General features: G+C 41.9%; 1 protein-coding gene across 1 annotated transcript; it reads left to right on the forward strand.

The window, feature by feature from the left end:
- The first annotated feature begins 3,180 nt into the window (after nt 1–3,180).
- Nucleotides 3,181–16,916, forward strand: nrgna (neurogranin (protein kinase C substrate, RC3) a). Its single transcript, XM_055876753.1, has 3 exons — nt 3,181–3,373; nt 10,955–11,101; nt 16,155–16,916. Exons 1-3 carry the CDS (start codon nt 3,359–3,361, stop codon nt 16,173–16,175), a joined length of 183 nt encoding a protein of 60 aa, XP_055732728.1. The 5' UTR covers nt 3,181–3,358; the 3' UTR covers nt 16,176–16,916.
- The last annotated feature ends 2,834 nt before the right edge of the window (nt 16,917–19,750 follow it).

The following is a 19,750-nucleotide window of genomic DNA, read 5'->3' on the forward strand; positions in this document are numbered from 1 at the left end:
GACAGGAGTGACCTAATCTTACTGAATCCTTGAACAGCACTCCTACTCTGAGGTGCTTGATACCTATACCTCCCATGGTGTATTGGGTGATATCATATCACTGATATGATTCACTCTACACCCAAATGAAGACAACTAGAAGTGTCCTTAGAAATAACTTGTGGTTCAAACACATACATTGATGTTTCACTTTATCCAGATCTGACGTGGGTGCGTGCGTACATGTGTGTTTGTGTGTGAGACAGAGAGAGACAGAGAGAGGGGAGAGAGAGAGATAGAGAAAGTGAGAGAGAGAGAGAGAAAGAGAGAGAATCAAACCATCCAATGTGTAATCTCACATGTGAATGTTATGCCTAGGCATCTGATGTAGGCTCTGTTGAAATTGGCAGGCAACAATGAGGGATTGTGTTACTCAAGCGAGTATATTACCATAGAAACATGTAGAGTGATGTAGCACCTCATGAAGGGAAGGCTTAACAATATTCGTTCACCAAAAGTTTTTGAGGCCACAAGCCATTTTACTGTCTAATGCAATAGGACTGTTAAATGGCTAACAAGCAATAGCATGTCCTTCATTGGTCCACTGTGAAGTATTTTCCCAACCCCTGGATACCACACACACACCTGGCTGGAGCACAGATTCTTGACTAGAATCATGATACCTTCATGGTAGCATCAACACTAAATCTGGAATCTTTACTTATGCACTTCTAGGCATGCGTGAGCAGCACAAAGTGATATTGTCTGTCTGCGTTCTCAAGGGAGAATGCTATTTTTGGATGAACCTGTCACTTTTATATCATACAGTGTATATGATGTGTATTTTTGTTTTTTGAAAACCGATTCAACAAAATGCTTACACACAGAGTAGACACTGTAGCCTAATTATGCACAGACAAGCTTTGGATATAACCTTATTTTTTTTGCATAGGATCTGTATGACATAGAATTCCTGCAATGCAATTACAGTCAATATTTATTCCATTAAGTGAGAAGTTAAAGTGAACCTTTGCCCACTCAGACTCACCAAACTGCACTGTCTAAGGGCGTTGTGTGATGATTGCTCCTAAAATAACACCACAGAAGAAGAGAAATGAAAGAGGGAGTGGAATCATATATTATCATAACACCCCAGGGTAGAGAAGTTAGTGGAGGAAGATGGGGGCTGAAGTTGCTCATGAGGAACATCATACAGAGAATGGAAAGATCCCATGGGAAACAAGGTTTTCACTTCTACTGTACTGTGGTACTGTTCTGCCTAAACAAAGTATGAAATGTTAGATACAGTATGATATAAGTATTATGAAGGCAAAAAAACATGTCATTTATGATGATCCATTTTCATGTTTTTTTTTTATCAGCAAAATAACCCTGCACTGTGTAGGCTTACAAAAGTATAATATGATGCTTAAAGTTCAGCTGAATAAAGGGCACTATTTCAAATGTGCAGTACTTTCCCTACATATTGTGTTTATCAATTTGTTTTCTGTAATAAATTGAGAGTTAAGAGAAGTTATAGGCCTGGATTTAAAAAAAAATGCTGCTCATCAATCTACACATCATACCCCATAATAAAAAACTGAAATACCTTATTTGTATAAGTATTCAGACCCTTTGCTATGAGACTCGTAATTGAGCTTAGGTGCATCCTGTTTCCGTTGATCATCCTTGAGATGTTTCTACAACTTGATTGGAGTCCACCTGTGGTAAATTCAATTGATTGGACATGATTTGAAAAGGCACACAATTGTCTATATATGGTCCCACAGTTGACAGTGCATGTCAGAGCAAAAACCAAGCCACGAGGTCGAAGGAATTGTCCGCAGAGCTCCGAGACAGGATGGGTCCACAGATCTGGGGAAGGGTACCAAAAAAGGTCCACAAGAACACAGTGGCCTCCATCATTCTTAAATTAAAGAAGTTTGGAACCACCAAGACTCTTCCTAGAGCTGGCTACCCGGCCAAACTGAGCAATCAGGGGGAGAAGGGCCTTGGTTTAGGGAGGTGACTAAGAACCCGATGGTCACTCTGACAGATCCTCCAGAGTTCCTCTGTGGAGATGGAAGAACCTTCCAGAAGGATGACCGTCTGTGCAGCACTCCACCAATCAGGCCTTTATGGTAGAGCGGCCAAATAGAAGTCACTCCTCAGTAAAAGGCACATGACAGCCTGCTTGGAGTTTGCCAAAATACACCTAAATGACACTCAGACCATGAGAAACAAGATTATCTGGTCTGATGAAACCAAGATTGAACTCTTTGGCCTGAATGCCAAGCATCACGTCTGGAGGAAACCTAGCACCATCCCTACGGTGAAGCATGGTGGTGGCAGCATCATGCTGTCGGGATGTTTTTTAGCGGCAGGGACTGGGAGACTTGTCAGGATCGAGGGAAAAATGAACGGAGCAAAGTACAGAGAGATCTTTGATGAAAACCTGCTCCAGAGCGCTCAGGACCTCTGACTGGGGCGAATGTTCCCCTTCTAACATGACAACGATGCTAATCACACAACAACACTTGCTTCGAGACAAGTCTCTGAATGTCTTTGAGTGGCCAAGCCAGAGCCCGGACTTGAACCTGATCGAAACATCTCTGGAGAGACCTGAAAATAGCTGTGCAGCGATGCTCCCCATCCAACCTGACAGAGCTTGAGAAGATCTGCAGAGAAGAATGAGAAACTCAAATACAGGTGTTTCAAGCTTGTAACGACATACCCAAGTAGACTCAAGGCTGTAATTGCTGCCAAAGGTGCTTCAACAGAAAAATGAGTAAAGAGTCTGAATACTTATTTAAATATCATATTTCAGTTTTTTACTTTTAAGAAATTAGCAAAACATTTCTAAAAACCTGTAAATGCTTTGTCATTATTAGGTATTGTGTGTTGATTGATGAGGGGAAAACAATCCGTATGTAATATTATGAGGATTATGAGGGAAAATTCATTCTACAATAGATACTGTATTTTCTGTTCATATGTGATATTCCCATCAATGCTTTTAATTACTCATAACCACAACTTTTTCTTACACTTTTGTAATGTTTTGTTTTGTGATCATAGGGCAGAGCAAGGAAAACGCCAGAGGTCGTCCCTGCACTGCTAGCAGCTGATTGGAGAATGAATGTGCGTAAACTACTGTATCCGTTTGAATCACTTTCATTAGGGAACTTTTATTTTGATGGCGAACCGAAAATTCCACTATTGTGGCTAGCTTCACATAGGCACTGCCATACAGGAGTAGAAGAGGCACGGGAGAGAAGCGCACGAACGGAGACGGGAATTGTTCAAAAATATCAACCAAAAACTCTGAGAAGTGAACTTCACGTTTCTATATAGGATTTTTGTTTTCCATTCTCTCGCAATGGAATGTCTAAATGTAAGTATCGATCTAGGCTATTTTGTAAAAATTATGATGTTGAACTTGATTTATTATGGTTTAGGCTACTTTATTAGATGTATTTCATAATGAAAATAACGGGAGACAAGTTGAAATAATGGATATAGTAGGCCTAAATAATTCTGATAAAACAACATTCAGGCATCCAGGCACAGTTTAGTTCAAGAAAATTGGCATTTCAAAGTCAGTGCGTTTTTGCTCTCCAAAACAAAAGCTGACCTGTGACTCAATGCAAAATTGCACCACAAATGTGGATCCATTTAGAAACAATGATGAGACATTGTAGTTATTGGCAGGGTTAGCCTGCTAATCATGGAGGTGGGAGAGCAGCTGCAGGCTCAGACTGGCATTATGTGATTATTTTCAAATCAAACGTGCATAGAACTGTTGAGAGACGTGTTTAACTTCGCAGATGTATTTACTGTACATTCTGTTTTAGTACTGTTTTAGTCAACTGTGTTTTCAGCTGTATGTCGTTTTCAGTCCAATGTTCATTTGCTTGATAATTATTGGAAAGATAGGATTAGAAGTGACTAAATATGATAGAGGAAAATTCCTTGTGGGTAGCTTATTGAGCTTTAGTATAATAAGCACAGGGGCATGCAAATCACTCATGAAAATCCAGGCTTACTCCAATGACTGGTTTGTGCGATAATGCAGTTAAAATGTATAACTGTGTTATAATACAGCTTAAGACTTGTCATACGCATGTATCACACCTTATAATGTCTTATTATCATTTCATAATGATTCTGACTCAATTATTCTGACTAAGTTAAAATGTTATTTGTTGTTACAAGCAACCTGGTCTCAGAAAAAGACGTGTAATATAATACTTCCAAGATGTGTAAGAAGGTACATCATCCAATTCGTATGCTATTGTATAACCGAAGTAGACGTAAATCACTATATGGCCTATAATTCAGATATTGTACGACCACTATTCCCTTTATAATATAACGTAACGTACATCACACTAAATGGGGTGTAATACATTTACGTACAGAATAATACGAATTGCCCTGAGACCACGTTGTACTCACTGAATTGTACTCTGTGAATCATTTTAGAATATGAGTTCTTCAAAAACAATCCAAAATAGGCAAGGTATTCTATTGGGACTTAGGCAAAGGGAGATAAATATATTCAGTAGGGTTTGAGAATTTCTTGCAACAAAAAAAAAATCTGGTATGGATAGCACCAGTTGGTACGCTACAAAACTCATCCTTGCTGAACTGCGTGGGCTTGAAGGTTGTCTGTTTGTGGGAGGACCCTAGACTTTCGAGTTTTCGAGAAACAGCAATTATCTGTGTATAATTTGAAGACTTGCTACCGTGTGCTTGTGACTGAGTAGACAGATGGTCATTTGCATACTAACTCTCACCAGTCATTTGACCTGCATAGTTTGAAGATCCATACTGTCAGAGATGACTTGGAAAATGATTGATAATTCCATTAAAAGTGTATATATTGACAGAGCTTGGATTTCTTTAGCTCGAGGACATCGCTTGTTGTGTTTCCTCCCGAGACCATTCTATTGAAATATTGGAAAGAGATGGGGTGACACTCAACTTAAATCTGCCCTCTTTAATCTCTTGTTTCCATTTATAGTATACTCTAAGAAATGTGTTTGTTAAGTGAACAATGGTTCTTGGCAAATGTAAGTGTCACCGATATATTTCAGTTATAACCACTACTCAAATCCCTCTTTTGTCTTTGGTTTTGGTTATGTGACCAGATAATTGAAGTAACTCAGGTCAACAGGCATAATGCATTATAACTTGTTGTAAGTATGTATGAGCCCTTATCATGTTTAATTACGCAGTCATAACATGCTATGCCTTACTCAATATGGCTGATTATTCAGGATTATTGTGAAATAATGCTAAGACATCATAAGGGGTCATATATGCTTATGTCAATAATGCATAATGCGTATGCATTATTAATGCACCATAATTCATTATATAATTTGTCTTTAAGTAAAGTGTTAGAGGCCAATACCAAGAAAAGGAAACATCCCCCACTAGAGTGGTCTACCGATTTGCCTCTGTGAAAGTCAGATAGTTTAGGCCAGACTTCGTGTATAACATACCCTTGGTTTCTTCGGCTTAGCCATAGTACATGACACTCACCCGAGGATGTTGCTTTCATTTCACTAAACTACCTTCATGTCTAGCAAGACTTATTGTACGAGGAAGTCTTCTGGCCTCTGATTCCCTGACACTGAAGCATCATCTGTGTCCAAAATGGCACCCTATTCCCTATATAGGGAATACGATGCCATTTGGGACGTAGCCATCCCTTAACAGCCAAGAGGAAATAGATGTGCTGATGGAAACTGAAGACCCCATAGGACCTGGGTGGAGAGGCACAGACAGAGCACAGGAGGCTTGTGTGCTTATAAACAAAGCATGAGGGATTCTGTTCCTAAGCATATTCCTTAGAGTTGAACAATGCCCTTTATGAGACAGTCTGTTTATCCGCTCCGCAATGATATGTCGGTACAATGTTTCATGTCACTATGTTATTTGTATGGAATGATAAATTGACATATTAGTATTTCATTTTTTTAATATCTTTTAGGGTTTAGGTTATTAATGTCGATGACATCGTATTTTACGTGTCCCGAATGATCATTACAAGTTGATAAGCAGGTATATGTGATAACCTATCTACTGTTATACTGTACCTGACACGCCCTGATCTGTTTCACCTGTCCCTGTGCTTGTGGATGGTTACGGTAAAGTAAGACTCACTCACTCACTCGCTCACTCAATGATCCCACCTTGCATCTGGTGAACTCTGGAAGTCCCCGAGAGGATCTGAGGTTAGCCGAGTTCCTCCGAAGACTGCCGAGTTGCTTCTTCCCGAGCCGATGCAGCTCGGCAGGGCTAGGCTGCCTCCAGTCGAACACGTACACGGACTGAACACCCAGAGTTGTCTGTATTCCGGTACTGTCGGTCATTATGTGTCTACCTGTCCCTTCAAGAGACCCAGCTCATTCGTTGGAGTGAGTCATCTGGTGGGTCTTAAAGATAATTGTTATTCTCCCCTTACTTGCCCCCCTCTTCATGCCACCCTACTGTGGGGTGACAAGTCCAAGTCTCTCCAGGTACTCATCGACTCGGGGGCCGATGTGAGTCTCATGGACATTACCCTGGCGTCCGAGCTGGGCAACCCCACTCAACTCTTCTTCATTCCCATGGGTGTTAGAGCGCTCTATAGGCCGGGTCACCCACCAGACCACCCCTGTCAACCTACGAGTGTTGGGGAACCACATCGAGACGATCCGATTCCTGCTGGTTGAGTCTCCGCAGGTTCCCGTGGTATTGGGATTCTCTTGGCTCCAGCGATACAATCCCTCCATTGACTGTGGAACTGGTGCCATCGTGGGCTGAAGCCCATCCTGCCACACTCATTACCTGAAGTCAGCTCTGCCTGCCCCGGGACTTCCTGGCGGCTTGGAAATGGCCCTGGACCTCTCGGCCTGCTCCACAGAGTACCAGGACCTCCGGGAGGGGTTCAGTAAGGCCCAGGCCATTTCGCTTCCTCAGCACTGACCGGTATCCAAGAAGGTCAAGCCTGAGGTGCTGGCACGCCGCTATAGTGCTGCGGCTACTGGCCCAGAAGCCGAGACCTTTCCCCCCCCCCGCTCCAAGATCATTAGCCCCTCTGCTGTTCGTCCTCTGTTGCCCCGTACCCTCTGTATTCTTCCTACCTTTTCTGTGTCCAGAGTTAAAATCATGACTGACAGCCCCTAGTCTCCTGTTTCCAGTCTCCTGTTTCCCACCCCTCTCCCTCGTCTCATCGACAGTAGCCCGGCGTACATGGTGAGACGCCTCCTGAAGGTTCGACCTCGGGGCAGGGGATTCCAGTACCTGGTTGACTGGGAGGGTTATGGCCTGGAGGAGAGGTGCTGGGTCTCCGCTAGGGACATCCTGGACCCAGGCCTCATCTCTGAGTTCCAGCGCCGGCACCCCGCTCAACCAGGTATGCGCCAGGTGGCGTCCCTAGAGGGGGGGGGGGGGGGGGGGGGGGGGGGGGGGGGGGGTTACTGTCACGCCCTGATCTGTTTCACCTGTCCTTGTGCTTGTCTCCACCCCCCTCCCGGTGTTGCCCATATGCCCCGTTATCCCTTGTGTATTTATACCTGTGCTTTCTGTCTGATGCCAGTTCATCTTGTTTGTTCACGCCTACCAGCGTTTTGTCTCAGCTTCTGTTTTTCCCCTGGTCTCTCTTTTTTTCGTCCTCCTGGTTTTTTACCTTTTCCTGTCCTGACCCTGTTCCCGCCCACCTGACCACTGCCTGTACCTGACCCTGAGCCTGCCTGCCGTCCTGTACCTTTGCTCCACCTCTGGATTACCGACCTCTGCCTGACCTGACCCTGCCTGCCGTCCTGTACCCTGGCCTCTGCTCTGGATTATCGACCCCTGCCTGCCTTGACCTGTCGTTTGCCTTCCCCTGTGGTTACAATAAACATTGTTACTTCACACAGTCTGCACTTGGGTTTTACCTTGATTCCTGATAATACCAACACTGTGTTCCAGCCCTTGTCATTCTGATGTCTTTTCTATTTTCTTTTCTATTTTAAGTAAATTCTGAGCACCATTTGTGTGCCACTTTCATTTGTATCAAAGTGTTTGGAAATTATACCTCATTATATGGAGTAGAATATTTGGTCCACTTGACTCATAGCCATACTTCTTACCCAACTCTCCTTCATGCAGATCATACATATTCAAACTTTCAATATCGAACCATCAAACCATCTTATCAGAGCTAGATAGCAACCTAAATGTTTATCAGCTGCCTTTATAGATTACTACAGTTAGTTACAGCTGCTCTAGGCAGATACAGTTGCAGCCAAATATATTGGCACCCTTGCACTGTACTGAAATAATTCCCTATTTATTTTCAAATAAGCTGAAATAAAACATTTAAAAAATTGTCTCTACACCTTGTTATTGGATTTTCAACATTGCAGAACCAAATTTATTTTTGTAAACTTAAATTTACAATTGTAACTTAGAATGTAAAGGCAAATGGCATGGACCAAATTATTGGTACCCAGGAGCTAGCTACTTGGATGCACAGCCTTTGGCAAAGATAACTGCCAACAAATACTTTTTTTAGCCATCAAAGCTGCACCTTTCTACTGGCAATTTGTCCCACTCTTCAGCAGCAAACTGAAGAGCTCTTGCCATAGATTGTGGATCTCATTCAGATCTGGACTCTTCGCTGTCCGCTCCAGAACAGTCCAGCATTTCATCATGAACCATTCCAGGGTGCTTTTGATATTTGTTTGGGTTTGTCCTGCTGAAAGATCCACAACCTTCAACAGAGTTTTTGGACAGTGGATTGAACATTGCACTCTAAAACACCTTGACAATCTGCTTATTTCATGCACACATTCAAGGCCACCAGTACCAGAGACAGCAAAGCAACCCCTCTTTTATTTCAATGCTTAATTTGGTAATTGGTAAGAATTGTATTTATTTAACTAGGCAAGTCAGTTAAGAACAAATTCTTATTTACAATGACGGCCTACAGGTGAATAGTGGGTTAACTGCCTTGTTCAGGGGCAGAACGACAGATTTTCACCTTGTCAGCTCGGGGATTCGATCCAGCAACCTTTCAGTTACTCACCCAACATTCTAACCACTAAGCTACCTGCCACTCCCGAGGTAGGTTGCGGTGAGGAAGATCCCACTGCTGAAGAAGACACAAGAAAGCCTGATTGAACTTCTCATAAACCCACCTAAACAAGCCTAAATCCTGGGGGAAATGTTCTGTGGACCAATGAAACAAAATTACAACTCTTTGGCAATACATATCAGCGCTGTGTTTAGTGACGACCAAATTAAGTATTCAATGAAAAGAACACCCTCCCTACAATCAAAGATGGGGGAGGGTTGATAATGCTGTGGCGTTGCCCACAAGATGCGTCTCAATTGAAGGTTGTGGGTATTCCAACAGGAAAATGACCCCAAACACACATAAAAAAGCACCCAGGAATGGTTCAAGACTAGAGGCTGGACTGCTATGGTGACCAGCGAAGAGCCCAGATCTGAATTACATCCAAAACCTATGGCGCGATTTGAAAACAGCAGTTGGTGGAGGGCACCCCTCAAAACATTGAAGAATCAGAGCAGTTTGCTGCTAAAAAGCTGGCCAAATTGCCAGTAGAAAGGTCCAGCAAGCGCATTGACGGTTACAAGAAGCGTTTGTCTGCAGTTATCTTGGCCGTTGCTGGTGCAACCAAGTACTCGTTCCCGGGGAGTCAAAAATTTGTCTTTATGAAGAGTTTAATTAGGGATAGCCCCTTTTTTTTTTTTTTTTTCCGATAAAATGACATACCCAAATCTAACTGCCTGTAGCTCAGGCCCTGAAACAAGGATATGCATATTCTTGGTACCATTTGAAGGAAACACTTTGAAGTTTGTGTAAATGTGAATTGAATGTAGGATAATATAACACAATAGATCTGGTAGAAGAAAACAAAAAAAAAAATTCTCCCATTTTTGAAATGCAACAGAAAGGTCCCACATTTAGCCATCACTCTGAGCAAACTACATGACATTTAGTATGAAGTCACCCAGGTACATTTGGGCAAATCGTGGAGACATTTACATTCACATTACATTTTTCTGCAAGAATATCGTCAAATCTGAATACTTGGACATTGATTTAGCTTTTCCAGTATTAGTAGCCATATTATAAGTTCCACATTTGCAAAACACACAATTATCATAACTTTATAACTCTCCATATTCTTATATTTTTTATCCAAATGGAGAAGGCTTGATATCGCACAAGGTTAGCAGCAACATTTTGTGACAGATACTCCCGTAAAGCCCAGCTCATTGGCTATCTAGCTAGCTTTGTTTGACCCCGATGGGAGCTTATTTGACAAAGTCAATCAAGTGAAGACCGCCCGCGTCATCGGCGTGCCATGAAGACGTCGCTCTCTAACCAAATTTGGTGTCCTATAGGATATACTATACTCCTAATGATATAGTGAAGTCTGGTTATGTTCTAGGATCTCTGAGGAATAAATACGAACATGATTTGAATGGTTGAAACAACGTTTAGGGTTAGATTTTCAAGGCTTCCTTTCTTTGCAAATTGAACGAGTGGAAATACAAAATCGATCGTGCATGCTAAATGGACATTTTTAGGGTATGAAAAAGGAATTTATCTAACAAAATTACATGATAAATCAGAGCAAGATTTCAGAATGTAAGTACACATTTCACCTTCAAAGATTAATTTATCAAACCTATCGCGGTGAAATCTGTTACAATCTGTTACTCTATTAAGAATTACAAGTTGCCTTCCATTGTATGGCTTGACCGCAACAAGTTGTCTAAAGCAGAGACAGACTGGCACCCAGGCTGGCTTTCAAATTGTACAACAGTCAATCAGTGAATGGGATGAGAACAGCTGATATTGGCCTTGTTGTTTAAATGAGAAAAAACATTGAATTGGAATTTCAGTTGACTGAATTAACTGAATTGAAGTGGAACTGACCCCAAACGTGTTGTTTGTCCCTCTCAGGACGGGTGTCCCAAGACCCACGAGGAGGACATCATGGACATCCCCTTGGATGACCCTGAGGCCAACAAGGCTGCTGCCAAGATCCAGGCCAGCTTCCGTGGTCACATGACTCGCAAGAAAATGAAGGAAGACAAACCCAGGGAGGAGGTGAAAGCTTTAGCAGAATTAGGTTGGCAAAATGCTGGTAACTTTCCCAGAATTCCCAGAATATTATAGAAACCATGGGAATTCTGGGAAAGTTGCCAGAATTTTGTAACCCTTCAGAATCAGAAATAAAAACTGTAAATGCCATGAACAATGTTGACAGAAATGTGTATGGGTGTAGTACAAGTTGTCGAAAGACAGCACAAGAGCTGTAAGAGAGAGGGATAAGGATAAGAACTTTGGTCTTAGGAGGGAAACTGAGGGTGTATTGAGCATCCATTTTGGCTCAAAGGTTGTTCTTATAAGGAATTGAGCTTCTGTGGTTTAGGTGTGTATTTACTTTTTTTGTAAGAATTTAGGTGGTAGAGAAACTAGTCCTTAATCCTTCAGTATCAAAATTGTGATTTGGGATGTCACACCTAGTATCCTAGGAAAGGCGGATACCTCGTCAGTTGTACAACCGAATGCATTCAACTGAAATGTGTCTCCGCATTTAACCCAACTCCTCTGAATCAGGCACTTTTATTTCTAATCAAAATGCGTTTTTTGGCAGAAATGCCTTCTGGAACGTGTGAACGTTCATGTGCCTTAATAACAAACTTGTATGCCATCTGTAAATACAAATAAAATGGTTAAATTACGAGCCTAGATTGTTTAGCCACGGAAAAATACAGGAACCTTCCCACTAGCCATGATTGGCTGAGATAATGGATGGGCTGGACATGCCGAGAGATGAGTTTGGATTGGTTTGCCATGTAGCAGGCTTCTGTCTATAACATGAGCTGGTCAGTATGTGTAGGTAATCCTTTCTAATGCTGCAAAAGTGTTGTTCTCCACTTTCTGGAGGACCGAGTTTTGAAAACATCGGAATGCCCGGTGGAATTAGAGTATGATACCTAAGGAGTTGGAGAAAATTCAGACGTTTGATTGCAAATATGCAGATGGAGTTTGATTGCAAATATGCAGATGGAGTTGAAAAGAGAACCCACAGAAGACTGTTGTTAAAACACCCATCTCCGAATTACATCTTCAAACTAAAGGCAACCATGGCATCCGTGACAAATAGGGAGAAGCATCCGTTCATGTATATGGGTAAGATAGTCTAGCTAGCTACATTTTCAGATATTATACGTTTCTAATTTTGTCAGAAAGTCGTTTGCATTTCAAGTTATAGCGTACTGTTAGCTAGCTAATGCTAGCTGGCTGGCTCGCTAGCTAACGTTACTTGTATGATTTGTGTAGTAATATTATTCATATCTCAGAGCCATTTGCATTGCTAGTTATAGCCTAAAGTTAGCTAGCTAGCTAACATTGAAGCTGGTTGGTTAGCTACCTGGTTAGCTACCTGCAGATTCATGCAGGGTACTAACATTATGAGTTGGGATTATGGTTCATTGTTTAGCTAGGTAGCATATGTCTAAACAAAAGTAACAATTTCACTACACCTTCTGTATCTTGTGCATGCGACAAATCAGCTTTGATTTGATTTTATATAGTATTTGTTTACCAGTGAAGCACATGACCTGCACAAAAGTCAAATTATGATATAACGTTAGGCCAACGAGACAGTGTCCACATTCTAAAATTCTCCGGTAGAATGCCCTGCTTTTATTTAATCAGACTCACAACTGTAAGATATGTTCTGTAATTATCTTGCCATTAACTTGTAAATAATGATCTTGTTGTGAGTTTATTTTCCTGTAATAATGAAGACAAATTAGCTAAAGTGAAGACGTTGTCAGCTATATGATACGGTAATTATTTGAACTGGCTAACCATCTAACTTAACATTAGCTAGCAACGAACCAAAACATTGTTTAAAAGTAGTTTTTAGTTGCCTGGTTTGCTAGATTGACATACTGTATACTAAATTCATTTTTAAATGGGTGGATTTATTGGTGTTAAATACACTAGTTATGGTGTTTTGGACCACCAGGCTGGTGATGTCATGTAGCCTGTAGTTTTTGTGTTTATACCTTTTCATAATGACAACGACAAGTTTGATGTCTGGGGCTGTTTTTCATGCTTCGGACTAGGCCCCTTATTTCCAGTGAAGGGAAATCTTAACGCTACAGCATACGATGCATTCTAGACAATTCTGTGCTTCCAACTTTGTGGCAGCAGTTTGGGGAAGGCCCTTTCCTGTTTCAGCATGACAACAACCCCGTGCACAAAGTGAGGTCCATACAGAAATGGTTTGTCGAGATTGGTCCGGAAGAACTTGACTGGCCTGCACAGAGCCCTGACCTCAACACCATTGAACAACTTTGGGATGAATTGGAACGCCGACTGCGAGCCAGGCCTGATAAGCCAACATCAGTGCACAACCTCACTAATGCTCTTGTGGCTGAATGGAAGCAAATCCTCGCAGCAATGTTCCAACATTTAGTGTAAAGTCTTCCCAGGAGAGTGGAGGCTGTTATAGCAGCAACAGGGGGACCAACTCCATACTAATGCCCATCATTTTTGAATGAGATGTTCAATGAGCAGTTTGTTTTGTTTCGTGAAACCTACCAGTGGTTTTCCCCTCTTCTTCTAGTTCCTGTTTTCTATTTTTTCCCGGTTTTGACAATTCTGCCTGCCCTGGCCCTGAACCTGCCTGTCGTTCTATACCTTGCCACACCACACTGGATTATTGACCCCAGCCTGATCTTGCAACCTTGCGGTTCTTATTCCAACGCTCTAACCACTAGGCCACCCTGCCACCCTTGAACTTTCGTATGCCTGCCCCTGTACTAGTAATAAACTTTTGTTACTTCGACATTGTCTGCATCTGGGTCTTACATGAAACGCGATACATATCATGGCATCATAAGTAATACATAAATAGGATTAGCATAAGGTGCCAGATTACATTTAAACTAATTATTTTTTGCATATCTAAGCATACCCGGGGCGGCAGGTAGCCAAGTGGCTAATTAGAGCGTTGGATTAGCATCCGAAAGGTTGCAAGATTAAGTCCCTGGGCTGACAAGGTAAAAATCTGTTGTTCTACCCCTGAACAAGGCAGTTAACCCATTGTTCATTGGCCGCCATTGAAAATAAGAATTTGTTCTTAACTGACTTGCCTAGTTAAATAAAGGTATAAAATAAATACCCCTTAAACTGTCTGTATCATCCTGACTGGTGGTTATATTTTCTAATAAAGGAAATATGCTTCTCTGCTAAAATCTGGGTAAACGATGGAAAGGAATGTGAGTCTTATTTAGTAATTGTTAGCTTTTCTAAAGTCTAGCAACCTTGCCAGCTAAGATAGTTAGACACGCTACTCTGACTTGATTGAGAACCTGAAATGGCTTGGTAGCTTGTTTGGGAAACTATCTAGCTGGCTAGTTAAAGCCAACTTCATGAAATTGCTAGGTGGCTAGTATTACAGAAACAGCAAAACATTGTAATTGTATTTATTCATCAAGAGGGAATCAATAGGCTACATAGCTTAATCAAATTATTTTACAGATATACCTCCTGCAAGTCCTGCTCATCACTGGCAGCTAAAATCAAATCAAACGCTGTGTGTCACTACACTCTCCTCCTCACTGATGATACTGTCTGCATGCACTAACTAGTGTCTAACGTCCTGCCTAGCATATCTTTGCTATGTGGTGCACCTTGGAAGGAACCACTTCCAAGAATGGGGGGGGTACTCTTTGCCTGGTCCAATCAGTGTGCCTCCTCCGCAAAATACATATGACAGATCTTTCTATAAATAATTATGATAAAACGTGGACTTAAAAATAAAGTTTAATAATTCATTTAACATCAGAAAGATTACAAAACAGGGAAAATCTGAGGGGGCACGTGCCCTTGTGCCTGCTATGGGCATGACACATCTACTGTGTAACGGCAGCCATCCCTCTCTTCACTAAAAGAGGGGATGAAACAGGGATCGGACCAACACGCAGCGTAGCCAGTGCTCAACATGTTTAATTAAACAAAAAACAGTGAACACTTACAACGAACAAAATAACAAAATGTGGCAAACCGAAACAGTCCTATCTGGTGCAGAATACAAACACAGAGACAGGAAACAACCACCCACAATCCCCAACACAAAACAAGCCACCTATATATGATTCTCAATCAGGGACAACGATTGACAGCTGTCTCTGATTGAGAACCATATTAGGCTGAACACAGAAATAGACGAACTAGACACACAACATAGAATTCCCACCCAGCTCACGTCCTGACCAACACTAAACAAGCAAAACACATAACTATGGTCAGGACGTGACATACTGTGTGTGTTCCACAAGGAATCAGTAACCCAGCAAGCCTCCTATCACCCAATCCCCGGATGGGGGAAAAAAGCTTTCAGAGCGATGCAGACTTAATTGCGTGTTGCTAGACAATAATTCAGATGGCATCCAGTTAATGTCATGAGAGTGCAAGATCTCCACTGAGTAATGAACGCTCACACCAGTCACATACTGTATATTTGAAGACAACGAGGAGTTTTGCACATACAGTATTTTCTATAATTTAAGTTATAGCATCATGTCTGACAGTTTTTCATAATATTATTTACATCATAACATTTGATAAGACACCATGATGGTTAGGTATAATAGAGTGGATATTTAGGATATCATTTTCTTTGGGCATCCTGCAGTGTCATAATGTCCTCTCATAACTTTTAGCAATACAGATTTAAAGGTGCGCGTCTAGGATTGACCTGTGTCATTCATGTTCAAAAAAGCTTTTTTTTCTTTGTTTCTAGCTTTCTGTCTTTCTTTTGTTTCTTTCTTTCTTTTGTTTCTTTCTTTATTTTATTGCCAAAGTCCTGGTGGTAATCTGCTCTCATCATCCAGTGAACCTTTTAAAAGCTGTCTTTTAGATCGCCATCATTATGCTAATGAGTTTGACCCATTCATATCCTGCCATTACCCCCTGTGATACCACGTGTGTGTGTGTGTGTGTGTGTGTGTGTGTGTGTGTGTGTGTGTGTGTGTGTGTGTGTGTGTGTGTGTGTGTGTGTGTGTGTGTGTGTGTGTGTGTGTGTGTGTGTGTGTGTGCGCGCACGTGTATGCATGCATGCTGTGTGCATGCTTTTCAGAAGCGACAGGAGCAGAAGTAGAGGGGAGAGAGAGGTTCCTGTACTGTGAGGTCGCGGATCCTGGCAGAAACACGCACGCTACTGCAATATCAAGACCTGTTATCATGAAGAGAAAAAATGTCACCGTACCACACAAATAGAACTAACTAGATGTAGGTTTGGTGTACCTGATCAGTAAACTCTCTCCTTCTCACTAACACACACACACACACACACTCCCCTTCCTCCACTAGTATCAGGGTAAATGTCTGTGACCCAAAATAATATTTCACGCCATGATTTTTAAAAATGTAAACATACAAAGTGCACTCAAGTGAAAAGTATGTTTGATTGATTTGAAGGGTGAAGTGGGACTTGGCTCTTTCCAGAGCAAGTGTAATGGCAAGGTGGACAGTTTATTTGGGAAATGTATGTTTGTGCTCACTTAACTGGCTATATAATCATATACATTTTACAATATAAAAGTAACTTTCTTTGTGTGTGTTTTGTGTCACTCTAATAAAGTGAAATTGATTGAAGTAGAATTGATAGAACTGCTCAGTATGTGACATATTGATTTATGTTAATGTTTCGTTATTGACCCAATGGCACCATTTTCTTTGACTTTGTTTCTTTGGTTGTCCCTGATATTTATATATATATATTTATTAAAAGTAAAGTATCTACATGGTTCAATAAAAACGGACAAGTGTGAAAGTCTGTATGGTGTTTGGTTGGTTTGATTGCTGTGAAAACCAAATAAATAGAGGAATAACGATTGAAGCAAGTTTGTTACCTTCTTCTTGTCGTTGTCCCTTAACTGATTGATTTCCTTGTGTTGTGGCTAATAAATCTTTTAAATCTAGCAAATTTGTCTCCCATGTAGAACTGATGCTGGTTAATAAATGTGTACAGTGAAATGCACTCGCTATGTTCAGTCTTGCAGAATAACACATCAGAACACCTTTACACTGTATGTTGAGATTCATCCGTTTGGAAAGCTTTTAGGAGGATATAGCTCCTACTGCAACAAAGGTCTGTACGCCCGCCCACCCTTTATTTTCTCACTGTCTCTCTTTATCTCTATTTTCTCCTGTGTCTCTCTCTCACACACACATATAGACAGCCCCCCCCCCCCCCCCCCCCAACACACACATACTGTATGTACATCACAGGAGGTTGGTGGCACCTTTAATTGGGGAAGACGGGCTCATGGTAATGGCTGGTACAGAATAGGTGGAATGGTATCAGATACATCAAACACACATCCTCCCCTCAGCAACCTCCGCTGATGTACATGAGAACAGCAGTGTTAAGACCCACTCCCAAACACCTTGCACATTCCCTAAGCTAATGCACACTGTGTGCAACTTTATACCAGCAGCTCTCATGTTTTAATTACTATGCACAAATCACAATGGTAAAGGGAGGACAAGGGAAACTGGAGCGTGTGGTAATTATCTTGTCCTGTTTTCCCTCCTGACAGTAGCTACCTCAGTTATATTTAATGCCAGCTAAAAGGGCAAAGGCTGAAGCACGCTACCGATACAGGATTTATGCGTTAGCCACATCAGCAACTGCTAAGTGAGACAGATCATTGCGGTGCTATTGATTGTGGTGGTGGTGGTGGTGGTGGTGGTTGCTATGTAGTTGTTGGAGTTGGTGGTTGATAGTTGTAAAAAAAAAAAAAAAGCCAAGTTGCTGTGTATTTGATTGCCATTTCTTTTGGGGTTGCCATCTCAGTCAAGGAGTGCTTGGCCGTACAAATTGTGACCTAGCTTTGCAGCCGTTTCTTTGCTCATTCTCGAGGATAAGAACAGTTTGCTGGTGATTGCCTCACCTGTTTCCTTTTCTGAACTGAAACCCCCTCCATGATATAGACACTATAGCGCATAGACACAGACCAAGCAGCACAACATATTCATTCAAATACCCCCATTACTAACTATAGCGCATGTAGCCAGTTCTCCCATTTGAATTTGAACCCTCAACCTCAGGTACCGAGATAGCAAAGACACAACAGCCCCAGCCGTACGGCGTGGAGCCACACATCCGATATTTTTATGTTGCTCTTCTTGAAGTTGAACCCTCCTGTGTAGACTTGCACTCGGGCCGCTCGGAGCCCAACGGCCGCCCACGTAGGCTCCCACTCACACTGCCATGGAGTGGGAATCAGCTCTGGGATGCTAATGCAGACTCGACTCACCGAGGTGAGTGTTATGAAAGATTCATTTTTCAGAGGGTTTCCAATAGCAACCCACCACGGCCACTGTTATTTTACTCCTTCTCTGGTCTTGTCAGTTTGAAACGCGCCACTTGGAGTTGTGGAGAACGAGTGAGTATAGCTCATGTTTAGCGAATTAACACACAGTTTAAAGAGAGTCGTCGTAGCACAATTTCTGAGGTGTGGCCGGGCATATGAAGGATTTATGAAGGTTGAGGTGAGCATTGAGAGGAACAGGGGAGAATGAGTGGATCAACACAATGGCACCCTTACCATAGAGCCTTAAAAGGTTTGACAGTAGCATTGAACAGTACAATGGATCCCAATGGATGTGTGTATTAAGCCTAATGAAAAAGTAAAGACGTTTGTCAAAATGGATGAAGTGGGTTTCGAGCGAGGCCAGATGGTATCTCTGGGATAGTTTATAATGGTGTCCCCTCTCAGGTCTCACTCACCCACTACCATAAATGGGAAGAGCCTGTCAATGGCTACAGTAGGCATGGCACTTGAAGCATGTTAAAACACAGACAAGCACTGACACAGCCAAACACACTCCTGTGCAGAGTATCTGCAGGAGTTAGCATGGGGGTGGGGTGTAATGGAATTGAATTGTACCACTCCAGGTTGGGAGACAGCACATAATGGAAATGGAACCGTTTACAATAGAGTTCTCATTAAAAAGCACCACAACCTACAAAATCCGAATCTAAGCCCCTTATATGCGAGGCTACTAAGTGGACACGAGTACTGTGTCATATTCACTGGGAACTAAACAAGAAATGCTAATTTACATTTTCCGTTATAAAGTGCTTTGCTATGGTGTGCATTAATGAATAGCTGACTCGTGTACACATTTGCTGAGCCGGATATGTTGTTTTGTTAGTTTTCTACATTTCTACAATGAAAATGTTTGGTTTTGTCACTTTTAGCCACTATTTGTTGAACTAGTCGTGGCCACGTGAGCTTGCTATGGTGTAAAGTGAACAGCAGAGGGTGTCATCAGAGCATAAAAACTGTGATAAGTGCCAGAGAGGATCGATGAAGACAAACAAATAGAGTAGCCCAGAGGTCTTACACCCATGGATCTGTGAAATGTAAATTTATTGATATATCTCAATATAAGACTATGCTGGTTTCAATGAGACTGGTGGGGAGGGGGTCTTTTGTTTACATTCAGTTAAAGATACTGGGTTTCCTAGTGGCGCAGCAGTCTAACGCACTGCATCTCAGTGCTAGAGGTGTCACTACAGACCCTGGTTCGATTCCAGGCTGTATCACAACCGGGAGTGATTGAGAGTCCCATAGGGTGGCGCACAATTAGCCCAGTGTTGTTAGGGTTGGCCGGGGTAGGCCGTCATTGTATATAAGAATTTGTTCTTAACTTACTTGCCTG

Source organism: Salvelinus fontinalis, chromosome 2 (assembly GCF_029448725.1).
Source record: "Salvelinus fontinalis isolate EN_2023a chromosome 2, ASM2944872v1, whole genome shotgun sequence".
Classification (NCBI taxonomy): Eukaryota; Metazoa; Chordata; class Actinopteri; order Salmoniformes; family Salmonidae; genus Salvelinus; species Salvelinus fontinalis.

Bases quoted from the DNA above. Each gene is read 5' to 3' on its own strand.
- nrgna (XM_055876753.1), top strand. The intron at 11,102-16,154 runs GTGAAAGCTTTA...CATGCTTTTCAG, and splicing joins AAGACAAACCCAGGGAGGAG to AAGCGACAGGAGCAGAAGTA.